The following is an 18,179-nucleotide window of genomic DNA, read 5'->3' on the forward strand; positions in this document are numbered from 1 at the left end:
TTATATTCCTGGCCAGCTTCCCATCGTACTTCATCTTTTCAGCCCGTATGGCCTGTTTCCTTCTGTACTCCTGGCAACATCCTCGTAAATCTACTATGTTCCCTTTCCAGCTTGACAACATCTTTCCTATAACACGGTGCAAAGAACTGAACACAATACTCTAAATGTGGCCTAAATGGTGGATGTATGGAACAAGCTGCCAGAGGAGTTAGTTGAGGCTGCAACTATCCCAAAGTTTGAGAAACTGTTAGACGGGTACATGGATAGGACAAGTTTGGAGGGATAGGGAACAAGTGCAGGCAGTTGGGACTAGTGTTGCTGGGACATGTTGGCCAGTGTGGGCAAGTTGGGCCGAAGTACCTGTTTCCACGCTGTATCACTCTGTGACTCTATGACTATCCCGTCCCTGCTACAAGACAAATGTCTACTAGACTTCAGAATGAACAATTCTGGGATATTCACATTGGACACAATGTCTCTTTGTCAACCCAGGGAATATAGATTGAAACAATTCAACAAGTGCGCTTGTGTCGCAATCCAACCAGATCAGGTGTACCAGCCATAAATATAATCAACTCAAAGGGGAAGATGAAGTGCAGAATATAGTTCTATACTTACAGGAAGAAAATAAGATTTAAAAGATCTACACTTGCAGGTGGAAAAAAAGATTTTAAAGGGCAGAGCACATAAAGAGTAACAACTGAACATGAATATGTGGAGTTGCACACAGATAATGTGCCATCTTTGTGAATTTACCTGATAGTTTGTAAAATTCAAAGAGCCATAGATAGGGTAGACAGTCAGAACCTTTTTCCCAGGATGCAAGATACAAATACTAGAGGGCACAGCTTTAAGATGAGAGCGGCAACGTTTAAAGGAGATATCCAGATACACAAAGCCCCTTGCTCAGAGTAGGTGAATCGAGGACCAGGTTTAAGGTGAAGGGGAAATGATTGAATTGGAATCTGAGGGGTAAGTGGAGAGATAAGTGTATTTGGCCTTCCATCACAGCGATGTGATGGATGTTTATGTAAATTATGTTGTGTCTAGGGTCTATGTGTTTGTAATGTATGGCTGCAGAAACGGCATTTCATTTGGACCTCAAGGGGTCCAAATGACAATTAAATGTATCTTGTATCTTGTATCTTGTATCTTATCTTGTAACTTTGTCACACAAAGCGTGGTGGGTGTATGGGACAAAAGGAGGTAGTTCAGGCAGGGACTATCCCAACATTTAATAAACAGTTAGACAGGTAAATGGATGGGACTTGTTTGGAGGATTATGGAACAAATGTGGGCAGCTGGGACAAGTGTAGCTGGGACATATTGGCCGGTGTGGGCAAGTTGGGTAATAGGACCTGTTTCCACACTCTATGACTCTGTGACTATGACTATGTGCTGGGCAGGTTTTATACACAGTGGGTGGTGGATGGTGGATGGTGGGTGGTGGGTGGCTGGAACGCGCTGCCAGGGGTGGTGGTCGAGGCTGATATGATAGCGACCTTTCAGAGGCTTTTGGATAGACACACGGATATGCTGGGAATGGAGGGATATGGGTTATGTGCAGGTAGATAATTGATGGTCTTGGCATCATGTTCAGCACAGACATTGTGGGCTGAAGGGCCTGTTCCTGTGCTGTACTGTTCTATGTTCTGTATTTCAGCAAAAGCCTTACCTTCCTGTTTTCCTGCACTTTGTTTTTCCCGTTTCTCCTTTTCCCTTTTACCCTCATGGGGACTTCCTGTAGTGACATGTGAATCCGGCGCTGTATTAAAACACAGCAAGGTGACAACAACTCAACTTGAATACGTGGAGTTCCAAACAGAAAATTCCACATAATTGAGCATTGACCCGATACAGCTCGGCCCTACGGGTGCCTGGGGATTTTCTGCCTGCCGCCCGCAGTCATGTCATATCGTATGACCTGAACTTGTGTTCATTTATTTGGACGACATTCTGGTCGCCAGCGCCTCGCAAGCAGAGGACGTCACCCAACCCCGGTCTTTGTTTCAGTGCCTCCGCGAACACATCCTCATCATTAAGGGGAATTCAGAGCCAGGGGCCACAGTTTAAGAATAGAATAAGAAGTAAGCCATTTAGAATGGAGATGAGGAAACACTTTTTCTCACAGAGAATGGAGAGTCTGTGGAATTCTCTGCCTCAGAGGGCAGTGGAGGCGGATTCTCTGGATGCTTTCAAGAGAGAGCTAGACAGGTCTCTTAAAAATAGCGGGGCTATGGGAAGAAGGCAGGAATGGGGTACTGATTGGGAATGATCAGCCATGATCACATTGAATGGCGGTGCTGGCTCGAAGGGCCGAATGGCCTACACCTGCACCAATTGTCTATTGTCTATTTTCTATTAACCCAGCGAAATGCCAGTTTGGCCTCCGCTCCATTTCCTTCCTGGGGCACAGCGTTACCCAACAAGGTGCTGCACCGTTCCCCGCGAAGGTCGAGGCTGTTCGTCAGTTCCCCAGGCCGCTCACCGTGAGGGGACTAAAAGAGTTTGTCAGCATGGTGAATTTTTATCACCGTTTCATGCGGCAGCTGCTGCCATCATGCGTCCCCTGTTCCGGTGCCAGGCGGGTAAACCGCGGGACCTCGTGTGGTCCGAGGAGGCGGATGCGGCCATCAATGGTGCCAAGGCAGCCCTGGGCAACGCTACCATGTTGGTCAACCCGCGCGCTTCCGCCCCTACCGTGCTCACCGTAGACGCCTCGGATGCTGCAGTAGGGAGTGTTGTGGAGCAGCTCATCGACGGCCGCTGGCAGCAGTTGGCCTTTTTCAGTCATCAGCTGCGGGCTCCAGAATGCAACTACAGCTTTCGACCGTGAGCTTCTGCCGCTGTACCTGACCGTCAGGCATTTCAGGTATTTCCTTGAGGGCCGGGCGCTCACCCTGTTCACGGACCACAAGTTCCTTACTTTCGCCCTGGGTAAGATCGCTGATCTGTGGTCCGCCCGCCAGCAGCGGTACCTGGCCTACATTTCAGAATTTACGACCGATGTCCGCCACGTCGCGGGGAAACTTAACGTCATTGCCGACGCCTTGTCCCACCCCGCCATCCCCTCCGTTCCGGCCCTCGACCACAGTGCCGACTACAGCGAGCTGGCAACAGTGCAGCGGGCGGACGCAGGTCTGGAAGTCTCCTGCACCGCGGTTTCGGACCTTCAGCTGGCCGAAGTGCCTTGCGGAGCTGTACGCATCATGGTCGTGTGTGATGTCTCCACCGGTCGCGCCCGCCCTATCGTCCCCATCAGTTGGATACGGCGGGTCTTCGACGCCGTTCATGGCCTGGCTCACCCATCCATTTGGGCGACGTCCGCGCTGGTAGCGGCCAAGTTCGTCTGGCATGGGCTCTGTAAACAGCTGGCTGCCTGGGCCCGCACCTGTGTATCTTGTCAGACCTCCAAGGTCCAGCAACACGTGCGGCCCCCCATGCAGGAGTTTGCGCTCCCCGAGTGTAGGTTCCTGCACGTGCATGTTGACCTTGTAGGTCCCTTGCATCAGTCCTGCGGTGCCACGCACCTACTCACCATCGTGGACCATTTCACGCGGTGCCCATAGGCGATCCTGCTTTCTGATACCTCCGCCGCGGCTTGCGCTCGGGCTATAGCGGCCCACTGGGTCACCAGGTTTGGTGCCCTCCGACATTTCCACCGACAGGGGGGCCCAGTTCACCTCTTCCTTCTGGTCTGCCCTAGCCCAGCTCTACGGTGCCCGGTTACACCATGCGACCGCTTACCACCCGCAGGCCAATGGGCTGGTCGAAAGGTTCCATCGGTTAAGTCTACGTTGAAAGCTCGGCTTATGGGCCCGGACTGGGTGGATCAATTGCCCTGGGTCCTCCTTGGTATACGCACCGCACCTAAGGAGGATTTGGCTACTTCCTCGGCAGAGCTCGTGTACGGCTCGGCCCTGCGGGTGCCCGGGGATTTTCTGCCTGCCGCCCGCGGTCATGTCACATCAGCCCCGGTGCTGCTGGCCGGCCTTACCGAGCAGCTGAGCACGTTGGCCCATTCCCACATTCAGGCACGGTTCGTCCACGGTGCATGTGCCCACGGTGTTACAACAGTGTGCCCATGTTTTCATCCGCAGGGACCCTCACCGCTCACCATTAAAACGGGTCTATGATGGGCCGTTCCGGGTGCTGCGAGCTGGAGTCGCCACGTTGACGATGGACGTGGGAGGCCGGGAGGAGTTTGTCTCCATCGGCCGTCTCAAACTCGCCCATGTGGATGTGGACAGCCCGTTGGTCATGGCTGCGCTGCCACGTAGAGGTCGTCCCCAACCCCGTTTTTTCTGCTCCTTTGCCTGCCCTCGGCCTTGTTTTGCCGGCCCCCAATGTAACGCCCGCCCCGTCTACGCTGACCACACGTTTGGTTGTTTTATACGGATCCGTACGGCTCGGTTCCGTACCTCGGGTTCTGGGGGGGACCATGTAGCGGCACCTGTTGGTGCCTGTGGGTAGACAATAGACAATAGACAATAGGTGCAGGAGTCCGCCATTCGGCCCTTCGAGCCAGCACCGCCATTCAATGTGATCATGGCTGATCATCCCCAATCTGTACCCCATTCCTGCCTTTTCCCCATATTCCCTGATTCCGCTATCTTTAAGAGCCCTCTTCAGCTCTCTCTTGAAAGCATCCAGAGAACCTGCCTCCACCGCCCTCTGAGGCAGAGAATTACACGGACTCACCACTCTCTGTGTGAACCCTGTGGTCATCTACCTCGGTCATGTGACTGTGGGGAGGCGTTTTGTTTTTGCACGTTTTCTGAGCTAGCCCCATTCATTACTTCGCCCACCGTTGTGCTAAGATCGTTTTGTGTTAGCTGTCATATGATCTCCGTTGTTTTCACTGCTTTGACAATAAAGCTCGTTTGGGAAAACAACTACCGTCTCCACTCGCTAAAATATAATATTTGCAGGAATTAACTAAATATAAATCATGTACAGTCTGCAGACAGTGGTTGGACATCAAATGCCACTGAAAGGCCAACAATACTCTGGATGTTTTGAGAAATGCCGTACCTTCACTTGCTCCTGCATTTTGGGTATCCTCCCTCGCTGTCTCTTGTTCACCTTCATCACAACTCCCTGTGGCACCATCTGACTTGGGCACTGCATTTAAACAAATGAAAGTCTCTCAGATGTGATAATGGCAACACAGCCTGAGACAAGGTATAGGAGATGCTGGACAAAATGTAGACACAAATGCTGGAGAAACTCAGCGGGTGGGGCAGCATCTATGGAGCGATGGAGATAGACAACGTTTCGGGTCGAAACTCTTCTTTAGACACCTCAAGGAACTTTATTATTCTTCCCCACAGTGAAGTCTTCATCTGCCGAAGGATCTGTATCTCACTCCTGCAGAAAGGTTATGCCACAGATTCCTATTCATAGAAACATAGAAATTAGGTGCAGGAGTAGGCCATTCGGCCCTTCGAGCCTGCACTGGCATTCAATATGACCATAGCTGATCATCCAACTCAGTATCCCGTACCTGCCTTATCTCCATACCCCCTGGTCCCCTTAGCCATAAGGGCCACATCTAACTCCCTCTTAAATATAGCCAATGAACTGGCCTCAACTACCCTCTGTGGCAGAGAGTTCCAGAGATTCACCACTCTCTGTGTGAAAAAAGTTCTTCTCATCTCGGTTTTAAAGGATTCCCCCCTTATCCTTAAGCTGTGACCCCTTGTCCTGGACTTCCCCAACATCGGGAACAATCTTCCTGCATCTAGCCTGTCCAACCCCTTAAGAATTTTGTAAGTTTCTATAAGATCCCCTCTCAATCTCCTAAATTCTAGAGAGTATAAACCAAGTCTATCCAGTCTTTCTTCATAAAACAGTCCTGACATCCCAGGAATCAGTCTGGTGAACCATCTCTGCACTCCCTCTATGGCAATAATGTCCTTCCTCAGATTTGGAGACCAAAACTGTACGCAATACTCCAGGTGTGGTCTCACCAAGACCCTGTACAACTGCAGTAGAACCTCCCTGCTCCTATACTCAAATCCTTTTGCAATGAAAGCTAACATACCATTCGCTTTCTTTACTGCCTGCTGCACCTGCATGCCTACCATGACACCCAGGTCTCGCTGCATCTCCCCCTTTCCCAATCGGCCACCATTTAGATAATAGTCTGCTTTCCCGTTTTTGCCACCAAAATGGATAACCTCACATTTATCCACATTATACTGCATCTGCCAAACATTTGCCCACTCACCCAGCCTATCCAAGTCACCTTGCAGTCTCCTAGCATCCTCCTCACAGCTAACACTGCCCCCCAGCTTAGTGTAATCCACAAACTTGGAGGTATTGCCTTCAATTCCCTCATCCAGATCATTAATATATATTGTAAATAGCTGGGGTCCCAGCACTGAGCATTGCGGTACCCCACTAGTCACTGCCTGCTATTGTGAAAAGGACCCGTTTACTCCTACTCTTAGCTTCCTGTTTGCCAGCAGTTCTCTATCCACATCAATACTGAACCCCCAATGCCGTATGCTTTAAGTTTGTATACTAATCTCTTATGTGGGACCTTGTCAAAAGTCTTCTGGAAGTCCAGATACACCACATCCACTGGTTCTCCCCTATCCACGTTACTAGTTACATCCTCGAAAAATTCTATCAGATTCGTCAGACATGATTTACCTTTCGTAAATCCATGCTGACTTTGTACAATGATTTCACCACTTTCCAAATGTGCTGCTATCCCATCTTTAATAACTGACTCTAGCAGTTTCCCCACTACCGATGTTAGACTAACTGGTCTGTAATTCCCCGTTTTCTCTCTCCCTCCATTTTTAAAAAGTGGGGTTAAATTAGCTACCCTCCAATCCTCAGGAACTACTCCAGAATCTAAAGAGTTTTGAAAAATTATCGCTAATGCATCCACTATTTCTGGGGCTACTTCCTTAAGTACTCTGGGATGCAGCCTATCTGGCCCTGGGGATTTATCGGCCTTTAATCCATTCAATTAACCCAACAACACTTCCCGGCTAACCTGGATTTCACTCAATTCCTCCAACTCCTTTGACCCGCGGTCCCCTGCTATTTCCGGCAAATTATTTATGTCTTCCTTAGTGAAGACGGAACCAAAGTAGTTATTCAATTGGTCCGCCATATCCTTGTTCCCCATGATCAACTCACCTGTTTCTGACTGCAAGGGACCTACATTTGTTTTAACTAATCTCTTTCATTTCACATATCTATAAAAACTTTTGCAGTCAGTTTTTATGTTCCCTGCCAGTTTTTTTTCATAATCTATTTTTCCTTTCCTAATTAAGCCCTTTGTCCTCCTCTGCTGGTCTCTGAATTTCTCCCAGTCCTCCGGTATGCTGCTTTTTCTGGCTAATTTGTACGCATCATCCTTCGCTTTGATACTATCCCTGATTTCCCTTGTTATCCACTGATGTACTACCTTTCCTGATTTATTCTTTTGCCAAACTGGGATGAACAATTTTTGTAGTTCATCCATGCAGTCTTTAAATGTCTTCCATTGCATATCCACCGTCAACCCTTTTAGAATTAATTGCCAGTCAATCTTGGCCAATTCACGTCTCATACCCTCAAAGTTACCTTTCTTTAAGTTCAGAACCATTGCTTCTGAATTAACAATGTCACTCTCCATCCTAATGAAGAACTCAACCATATTATGGTCACTCTTGCCCAAGGGGGCACGTACAACAAGATTGCTAACTAACCCTTCCTCATTACTCAATACCCAGTCTAAAATAGCCTGCTCTCTCGTTGGTTCCTCTACATGTTGATTTAGATAACTATCCCGCATACATTCCAAGAAATCCTCTTCCTCAGCACCCCTGCCAATTTGATTCACCCAATCTATATGTAGATTGAAGTCACCCATTATAACTGTTTTGCCTTTGTCGCACGCATTTCTAATTTCCTGTTTGATACCATCTCCAACTTCACTACTACTGTTAGGTGGCCTGTACACAACACCCACCAGCGTTTTCTGCCCCTTAGTGTTTCGCAGCTCTACCCATACCGATTCCACATCCTCCAAACTAATGTCCTTCCTTTCCATTGCATTAATCTCCTCTCTAATCAGTTACGCTACCCCACCTCCTTTTCCTTTCTCTCTATCCCTCCTGAATATTGAATATCCCTGGATGTTCAGCTCCCAGCCTTGGTCACCCTGGAGCCATGTCTCCGTGATCCCAACTATATCATAGTCATTAATAGCTATCTGCACATTCAACTAATCTACCTTATTACGAATGCTCCTTGCATTGAGACACAAAGTCTTCAGGCTTGTTTTTACAACACTCTTACCCCTTATACAATTATGTTGAAAAGTGGCCCTTCACTCTATTCAATCTATTCCCCTTCATCTTAAACCTATGTACGTAGAGTCCCAGACTACTCAACCTCTGCCTATAGCTCTGACCCTCTACTAGAAACATAGACATAGAACCATAGAAAATAGGTGCAGTGGGGGGGGCGATTCGGACCTTCGAGCCAGCACCGCCATTCACTGTGATCATGGCTGATCGTCCCCAATCAATAACCCGTGCCTGCCTTCTCCCCATATCCCTTGATTCCACTAGCCCCGAGAGATCTATCTAACTCTCTCTTAAATCCATCCAGTGACTTGGCCTCCACTGCCCTCTGTGGCAGGGAATTCCACAAATTCACAACGCTCCGGGTGAAAATGCTTTTTCTCACCTCAGTCTTAAATGGCTTCCCCTTTATTCTGAGACTGGGGCCCCTGGTTCTGGACCCACCCAACATTGGGAACATTTTTCCTGCATCTAGCTTGTCCAGTCCCTTTATAACTTTATATGTTTCTATAAGATAACCATTCATCATTCTAAACTCTTGTGAATACAAGTCTAGTCTTTTCAATCTTTCCTCATATGACAGTCCCGCCATCCCAGGGATCAATCTCGTGAACCTATGCTGCACTGCCTCAATTACAAGGATGTCCTTCTTCAAATTCAGAGAACAAAACTGGACACAATACTCCAGATGTGGTCTCACCAGAGCCCTATACAACTGCAGAAGAACCTCTTTACTCGTATACTGAAATTCTCTTGTTATGAAGGCCAACATTCCATTAGCTTTCTTCACTGCCTGTTGTACCAGCACGCCAACTTTCAGTGACTGGTGTACAAGGACGCCCAGGTCTCGCTGCACCTCCCCCTTGCCATTGAGATAATAATCTGCCCCCTTGTTTTTGCCGCCAAAGTGGATAACCTCACATTTATATATATATTATACTGCATCTGCCACCTCACTCAAACTGTCCAGGTCACCCTGCAACCTCCTAACATCCTCTTCACAGTTCGATATCGGTGAGACCAAGCGGAGGTTGGGCGATCGTTTCGCCGAACACCTCCGCTCGGTCTGCAATAACCTAGCTGACCTCCCGGTGGCTCAGCACTTCAACTCCCCCTCCCACTCCGCCTCTGACCTCTCTGTCCTGGGTCTCCTCCATGGCCACAGCGAGCAGCACCGGAAATTGGAGGAACAGCACCTCATATTCCGTTTGGGGAGTCTGCACCCCGGGGGCATGAACATCGACTTCTCCCAATTCTGTTAGTCCTTGCTGTCTCCTCCCCTTCCTCAGCTCCCTTGCTGTCTCCTCCCACCCTCCAGCCTTCCGGCTACTCCTCCTTTTCCCTTTCTTGTCCCCACCCACCCCCACCCCTGATCAGTCTGAAGAAGGGTTTCGGCCCGAAACGTTGCCTATTTCCTTCGCTCCATAGATGCTGCTGCACCCGCTGAGTTTCTCCAGCTTTTCTGTGTAACCCTCTTCACAGTTCACACTGCCAAGCAGCTTTGTGCCATACGCAAACTTGCTAGTGTTGCTCCTAATTCCCTCTTCCAAATCATTAATATATATGGTAAACAGTTGCGGCTCCAACGCCGACCCTTGCTGCACTCCACTCGCCACTGCCTGCCATTTTGAAAAGGACCCGTTTACTCCTACTCTTTGCTTCCTATCTGCCAACCAATGTTCTATCCATGTCAACACCCTACCCCCAATACCATGTGCTCTAATTTTACTTCGGAGTCACGTGAGTGACTACGTGAAGAAGCCCGCCCCAGGACGCATTGCGGCATTACGTTTCAGCAGGCAAAGCGGCAGGCGGGAGACAGGGCTCCCGCAGAAACGAGATAAACTAAGTTTAGGTAAGTACTTACCTTTAATTTTACAGCCCCTTTGCGTCTGCTTGTTCCCCGCAGGGCATGCAAGCGGGCCCCTTGGACTCCGGGAGGAGTTTTTTCCGTTCGCGGGAGGGGAGGAAAGACGCTACCAGGACCGCACTCACGGCGGACCATGGATGGGAGCTGTGCCGGTGCGGTAACTCTCCAGGGGCGACATCAAGAGAGCGCAGGAAGACGGCGCTTGCACTGCGTTGGAGGTCCCCTCAGTCCTCGCTCGCCCTCGAGTACTGCCCAGGTGAGGCAGGCAGGCGGGCGAGCGGAGGCTTCCGACATTTTCGGAGCCGGTAAGGGGACCCACTGTGCAGTGCTGGCGTGAGTGCGCTGCAGCCCGAGTGCAGGTGAGCAGCAGCCCGAGTGCAGAGAGAGAGAGAGAGCGAGGACCGCTAATCAACGGCCCGCTCCCGACACTGCACCAAGCCCGTCAGCATCAGCAGCGGGCTGGGGAAAATGCTGCACCTGCCCGCTCGACGAAAGAACGTCATTGGGCAGCAACAGGCGGTAGGACCGCTTAGCGGACGGTCCGCTAACCCGACACCGCGACCGAGCCAGCCCGCTAGCGCCTGTGGAGCGGGTTGGATGTGTGTAAAACCGGGCGGTGGAGCCGACATCGGACTGGGACGTCTCTCCACCCAGGAGGGGGAGAGACAGCCGCCTGAGCTGCAGGAGCGGCTCTTGGGCATTGGAAAGGTGAGTTTGCAGTTGTGTTTTATTGCAGGTTTCAGGAACACAACGCAAAAACTCGCAAAGAGAAACTGCCCCGCTCCAACTCTACCAGCGGGGCAGCAACCGGCGGCAGCGTCGCTCGCAGAGCGTTTTTTCGCTATCCCTGAGACCGAGCCAAGCCAGTCTCGCCAGAGCCTGCACGGTGGACTGGGAAAGCGGCCAGGAAGCCAAACGGCCGGTCGTCTCCGATTCGTCGGAGGGGGACATATCTCTACCAAAGCAGAAGAGAGACAGCCGCCTGAGCTGCATTTAGCAGCTCCTGGAGGAGAAGGTCCACCGGGAACAGCAGCGCTCCCGGCGAGACAGGACAGGCACCTCCTCCATAGTGTCGTGTCAGGCACTGCCCTTTGCTACCCTCATACCACGGGTTGGAGCAGGAGGCTAGCATTGGTGACCAGGGCAGGGCTGGTCTGCAAATGGGGCAGGCGGACAAAATCGGGAGTATGCATGGGGTGCAGGATCAGGAACAGCTGTTGGGTGTGGTGGACCGCTTCGTAGCAACCCCACGGGCTGGAGCACCGCTGGAGCCAAAAAAGGCAGCCAGTATTAATCACCTATCCAACAAACCTCTACTGAAGAAGGTGCTCGCCGAGGTGCTGCAAGAATATACAGCACCAGAGAACTGTGAGGCCCTTAAGGGGAAAGCCTCAAACTGCAAAATCTGCGAATGTGGGGGCCCTTATGCGGGCATAAAAACTCAAGCTACAGTGGATCCGAAGGCTCCTGACGTCAGCTATCACAGCCTATGCTCGTTCTATGGAGACAACGAAGATGAACACATACCAGCAGAAAGTGCGGGTATTAAGGTGTACCACACAATTCGAACTAAACAATCTCCGAAGGGAAATATAAGACCTGCCCTCAATCTCAAAATTTGCAGGCTTGAGCAAAGCCCCAGCTGCAGAGGCAGACTCACTGCTATTTGGGAGAGATCTGAATAAAAAGCTGAAGGAGATGGAAGAGGCATCAAAAACCTTCGGCATCATGAGGGCAGGCCCCGGGACGAGCAAACCACGACTTCCGATACCCAAGCAGCAGCACCCCACGGCATCCACCAGTCGACGTCTAGAATATGGGACTGGTGAACGCTTGGGGCCGCATTATCCCCAAAGATCTTTTAGATCAGGGCCCGGCGGACCCCCTGGAAAATGCGCCTCCCCCCAACGTCGCCAGCATGTCGTCAGAACAAAAGCACTCAGAAAACAGAAAAGACAAAACCGCCAATAACCATGGAGGTAGGTGGGTCTGGTTCCTACAAGCATATAGAGCGCTTTCTTGGACGATCTTGGGTTTCATATTAATTCAGTCCACGTAACTATTATGTTGCCAACATAGTTGAATCGGCACAAACAAGCAAATTAATGGTCAACAAACTACCAACTACTCGACAAGTAACAGAGTAATTGGGAAAAATGGTAGCATTTCTGTCTACATGATTCAGATCTTAGTATCATAAACAACATATAGGTTGTCATTGAGCTTCTCATGAAGTTACCCACTGAAGTAATATCAGAAAGACAGTGGTGGGGTTACCACTTATACTGGGCATTAATTATCTAAATAATGTTCGGGTGAATTTATGAGTTTTTTAAAGCACTTGCATGTATGGGTATAAATAGACTACACTACGCAGGTGGCCTATATTAACCATATGGGCAGCATAAAGTCGGTATCATATGACAAGTTGGTCAAAACAATTTGGCAATGGTATATCCAAAGATGTATTTGACTATCAACAACTTACCTGCCAGGTAAGCAAAATACAGTGACAGACACCAGGTCACATAAAATTAAGGACAACATCAATTAGATGTTTTCATATAAGTTTTAACAAAACTATCAAGCTATATGACGCAACAGATATTAATGCATTTCATTGTCTCTGTTCTGCACACTGACAATGACAAATTAAAATTGAATGTGAATCTGATATCTATTATTTGCATCAACGCTATATCACCAGGTGTTTGGGGATGTCCTGTATATGTCGCGGGGGAAACCAGACCCTGGGGCAGTGGAATCTTCATTGAAAATTTCTCTGGGACAGATAGTTCCAGCAGAAAGCTCGTCAGCTATATATATTAAATTTTCTGACCTATAGGTCATATTGTCATTCAAGAATGTATTTATAATATTGATAGACAAATGCGTTTCACGCTGCATTGGTGAAATTAATTCTATGTATTTTTCCCTTCTGCCTCACCAATCGAGAACAACGCACAGAACAAAAGGATTCTGCTTCAGGTATTTGATAGTACCTGACGGACTTACGCAGCCCTTGTTCACTATACGCCATGACATGGTTGTTGAAACTTGGATGGTATTTCTCAGTACCCAGAATTATTAACAATCGGAGCCGGGCACAAGTCAACTGTGCCATGGGAAAAATCAAGCTCCTGAGTTGCAGATTCTGCACGCCTCATCTGGGACTGGGATTGTTATACTGAACCATCGACACCATGTCAGCATTCTTCTGAACATCCACTGGACTACAACACTTGTCCAGCATCAAGAGAAGTACTGCAAGGATACAGGGATAACCTACTCATCCGATACAGTTACTACGAACTGGAATTCCTGGAGAACCTTCATCACGATGAAGGATTCGGCTACAGTACCATCAACACAGCTAGAATTGCCCTGCCTGTTGTTTCAAAACAGCTACAGGACAACAGGCCATGGGGTCACTGGCTGGTGGTAAATCTTTGAAGGGTATTAAAACTCTAAACCCCTAGACCAAGTACACCCATATATGGGATGTCACAGTGGTATAACCATACCTCAGGGGATACCCACCAGCCAGATCCCTAAACCTGAACCTTCTATGCACTAAACACATATGTTGAAGGCACACGGAGCAGCACAGAGGGTCCAGTCACTACTCCTATTTACAACTGGACACCATGCTCATAGCTTCAGACCAGATCTCTATCATTGTCCAGGGAATGGTCAAACCAAACCAGGAACACCTTATCCAGTCATAAAACCCGGGCTTACCCGCCAAGAAACACGGTAATGTGCCATGACCCTATTACCTTACATAGACACAACCTAATTATTCGAGGGAGATGAAAAGCCTTGTGGGTTGGTCACAAAAAACCTTGTGGTCGGGTAACAAGCCTTTTAGAGATGGCTCAAGCAGGTATTAAAGCTCCTGGGATAAAACTAACATGTACAAAGTTTTCATTCCACAGGACAAGCTTCCACGTCAACGGCAAAAGCATGGACGTGCCTGTAAACCAAATCGTGGCTACAGCAGAATGGTGGGGGTAAAACGTTCAGAGAAATAATTTATTATAAACTGTTGACAAAACCTGTTTTTTATTTGCAGGAAAGATTCCAATCTGCAAATGTTTAAATTAGCCAAGGGGAGCATCTAAATTTCTTCAGTGTTATTGTAAAAATACCATTGTTTTTCTATAAACAGATTCATTGGTTCATTATGATAACACGCTTCCTCCCTCAAAGGCTTCGGCAGCGAGTGATATAAAGCTGTTACACGGTTTGAAATCACAGAAGCTTTGAAATCTTCACGTAGTCACTCACGTGACTCCGAAGTAAAATAGTAAGATTAAACGAGAACTTACCAGTTTGAAGTTTGATCTGTATTTTATGAGGAGTTACGATGAGGGATTACGTGCCCTCCGCTCCCACCCTCATTACATGGATCAAACTGATAAATTGATGTCTCTTTGTCTTTACTATGTTACTTCAAATACTTGTGTCTATCTGTGATTCCACACCGCTGCTTTGAAGTATGCCGCAATGCGTCCTGGGGCGGGCTTCTTCACGTAATCCCTCATCGTAACTCCTCATAAAATACAGATCAAACTTCAAACTGGTAAGTTCTCGTTTAATCTTACTATTTTAGTCACTAGTCTCCCGTGCAGGGCCTTATCAAAGGCTTTCTGAAAGTCTAGATACACTACATCCACTGGCTCCCCTTCATCCATTTTACTTGACACATCCTCAAAAAATTCCAGAAGATTAGTCAAGCATGATTTCCCTTTCATACATCCATGTTGACTTGGACTAATCCTTTTACTGCTATCCAAATGCCCCATTATTACCTCTTTAATAATTCTCTTTCCCACCACTGAATTCAGGCTAACTGGTCTGTAATTCCCCGTTTTCTCTCTCGCTCCTTTCTTTAAAAGTGGGATAACGTTAGCTATCCTCCAATCCACATGAACTGTTCCTGAATCGATCGAACATTGGAAAATGATCACCAATGCGTCCACTATTTCTAGAGCCACCTCCCTGAAGACCCTGGGATGCAGACCATCAGGCCCAGGGGATTTATCATCCTTCAGTCCCATTAGCCTACCCAATACTATTTCTCGCCCAATGAAAATTTATTTCAGTTCTTCTACCCCCTAAGATCATCTGTCCTCCAGTACATCTGGGAGATTGTTTGTGTCTTCCTTAGTGAAGACAGATCCAAAGTACCTATTCAACTCTTCTGCCATTTCCTTGTTGCCCATAATAATTTCACCCGTGTCTGCCTTCAAGGGACCCACAATTCACTTTGCTACTCTTTTTCCCTTAACATATCTAAAGAAGCTTTTACTGTCCTTCTATATATTCCTGGCCAGCTTCCCTTCGTACTTCATCTTTTCAGCCCGTATGGCCTGTTTCCTTCTGTACTCCTGGCAACATCCTCGTAAATCTTCTAGGTACCCTTTCCAGCTTGACAACATCTTTCCTATAACACGGTGCCAAGAACTGAACACAATACTCTAAATGTGGCCTAAATGGTGGGTGTATGGAACAAGCTGCCAGAGGAGGTAGTTGAGGCTGCGACTATCCCAACGTTTGAGAAACTGTTTGACAGGTACATGAATAGGACAAGTTTGGAGGGATAGGGACCATGTGCAGGCAGTTGGGACTAGTGTAGCTGGGACATGTTGGCCAGTGTGGGTAAGTTAGGCCGAAGTACCTGTTTCCACGCTGTATCACTCTATGACTCTATGACTATCCCGTCCCTGCTACAATCCAAATGTTTACTCGACTTCAGAATGAACAATTCTGGGATATTCACATTGGACACAATGTCTCTCTGTCAACCCAGGGAATATAGATTGAAACAATTCAGCAAGTGCGCTTGTGTCTCATGGCAGAAGATCTTATTCTAGTAAAATCACGTGGTTTAGCTTCAGGTTTATTATTGTCACATGTACGAAGGTACAGTGAAAAGCTTTGTTTTGCAGCAATCCAACCAGATCAGGTGTACCAGCCATAAATACAATCAAGTCAAAGGGGAAGATGAAGTGCAGAATATAGTTCTATACTTACAGGAAGAAAATAAGATTTAAAAGATCTACACTTGCAGGTGGAAAAAAAGATTTTAAAGGGCAGAGCACACAAAGAGTAACAACAACTGAATTTAAATATGTGGAGTTGCACAGATAATGTGCCATCTTTGTGAATTTACCTAACATTTAAGAAACAGTTAGACAGGTAAATGGATGGGACTTGTTTGGAGCATTATGTAACAAACGCGGGTAGCTGGGACAAGTGTAGCTGGGACATATTGGCTGTTGTGGACAAGTTGGGTAATAGGGCCGGTTTCCACACTGTATCTATGACTCTGTGACTATGACTATGTGCTGCCAGGTTTGATACACAGTGGGTGGTGGGTGACTGGAACGCGCCGCCAGGGTTGGTGGTGGAGGCAGATACGACAGTGACGTTTAAGAGGCTTTTGGATAGACACATGGATATGCTGGCAATATAGGGATATGGGTTATGTACAGGTAGATAAGTGATGGTCTTGGCATCATGTTCAGCACAGACATTGTGGGCTGAAGGGCCTGTTCCTGTGCTGTACTGTTCTATGTTCTATGTTTCAGCAAAAGCATTACCTTCCTGTTTTACTGCACTTGGATTTTCCAGATTCCTTGCTTGATTTTCATCCTCATCGGGACTTCCTGTGGTGACATCTGTAACCGGCGCTGTATTAAAACACAAGAAGGAGTCTCACATGTAATGATGCCAACACTGCCTGAGAAAATGTATCCCAACACATTCCGAGAAGCTGGATCACAGGACTTGAACTTTTGTAGTTTCCCATCAATAATTTAAGAGCTCAAAAGAGAAGCCTTAACCTGACTAAAGATCTGCAATTTGCTGCTGCAAAAGTTACGTACAATTGTTATTTAATTAAATACATCAATCTAGACATCAAAATTCCACTGATCCCGTCCCTGCTGTAAGCCAAATGTTTACTAGACTTCAGAATGTACATTTCTGGGCTATTCACACTGGACAAAATGTCTCTCTGTCAACCCAGGGAATATAATATGAAACAATTCAGCAAGTATGCTTAGAGTCATAGAGTCATAGAGTGATACAACTTGGAAACAGGCCCTTCGGCCCAACTTGCCCACATCGACCAACATGTCCTAGCTACACTAGTCCCAGTTACCCAGATTTGGTCCATATCTGTTTTGATATATGTTTGCTTACAAAATAAGTAAACTAGCACATAATATACAGAGAAAGATGGCTGCACACTCACTTGTGTTTGGATCAAAACAGGAATGATTTATTTCCAAGTCAAAGGTCTTGACTGATTTACTAAGCATGTGCGAGAATGAGTACAGCTCATACGCATAAGTTACATGGATATTGTCACATCCTTTCCTTTTTGACGTTTTGGGATTACATTTCCAACGATCCAAAACAAAGTAAACTTAAACACTTTTCATAATATTACACCGTAGTAATATGGTTTAACAACAAAATAAAACAACTGTTCTGTCTTATCTCACAATTTCAATCATAGTCACACTTGTGACATTTCAATAACATAAAATAATGTTCACATGCTATCTTCTCATAAGCATGTAGGTACATCACAACAAAACACATTACTTTGTGACATACTCGCCGTACCTCTCCGCCGGTCCGACAGCTCTTCCTGCCCTAGTCTTTGTGATGGTGTTTCTTTCAAAAGTGTCTTCTTTTCAGTGTGTACATTCTGTGCATCACTTCTAGTTTCTTCTCTTGTGCCACTTTGTTTTTGTTTAGATTTCTCTGTGTTATGAGTTTCACAAGTTGCATCTTTTTCTGGTGATGCTTGTTGTGTTGGTATATTTTGTGTCAGCTGAGGTTGCAAAGGTTTCTCAGTCTTCTCCGCGACTGGTGGTTTCTCAGGAGTTATGTGTGGGGGTAGTTCTCCGGTCTTCTTCAGATCCACTCTCGTCGGATTAGAAGTCCTGACTCTCTCGACTTCGTATGATCTCTCATCC

At 47.4% G+C, this 18,179-nt stretch overlaps 1 protein-coding gene across 8 annotated transcripts in view; it reads right to left on the reverse strand.

The window, feature by feature from the left end:
* Positions 1-18,179, reverse strand: part of LOC129705962 (ribosome-binding protein 1-like) — a 72,286-nt gene that overhangs the window by 47,064 nt on the left and 7,043 nt on the right. For 6 of the 8 annotated variants that reach the window (XM_055649921.1, XM_055649919.1, XM_055649920.1 and 3 more), the window contains 3 exons: positions 16,791-16,880; positions 5,035-5,124; positions 1,676-1,765 (listed from right to left, as the gene is read on the reverse strand). In XM_055649921.1, the coding sequence (XP_055505896.1) occupies positions 1,676-1,765; positions 5,035-5,124; positions 16,791-16,880 (270 nt within the window). The remainder of the gene's footprint in view (positions 1-1,675; positions 1,766-5,034; positions 5,125-16,790; positions 16,881-18,179) is intronic. The other 2 variants (XM_055649923.1, XM_055649924.1) reach the window with 2 other exon arrangements.

Source organism: Leucoraja erinacea, chromosome 18 (genome assembly GCF_028641065.1).
Source record: "Leucoraja erinacea ecotype New England chromosome 18, Leri_hhj_1, whole genome shotgun sequence".
NCBI classification, from domain to species: Eukaryota; Metazoa; Chordata; class Chondrichthyes; order Rajiformes; family Rajidae; genus Leucoraja; species Leucoraja erinaceus.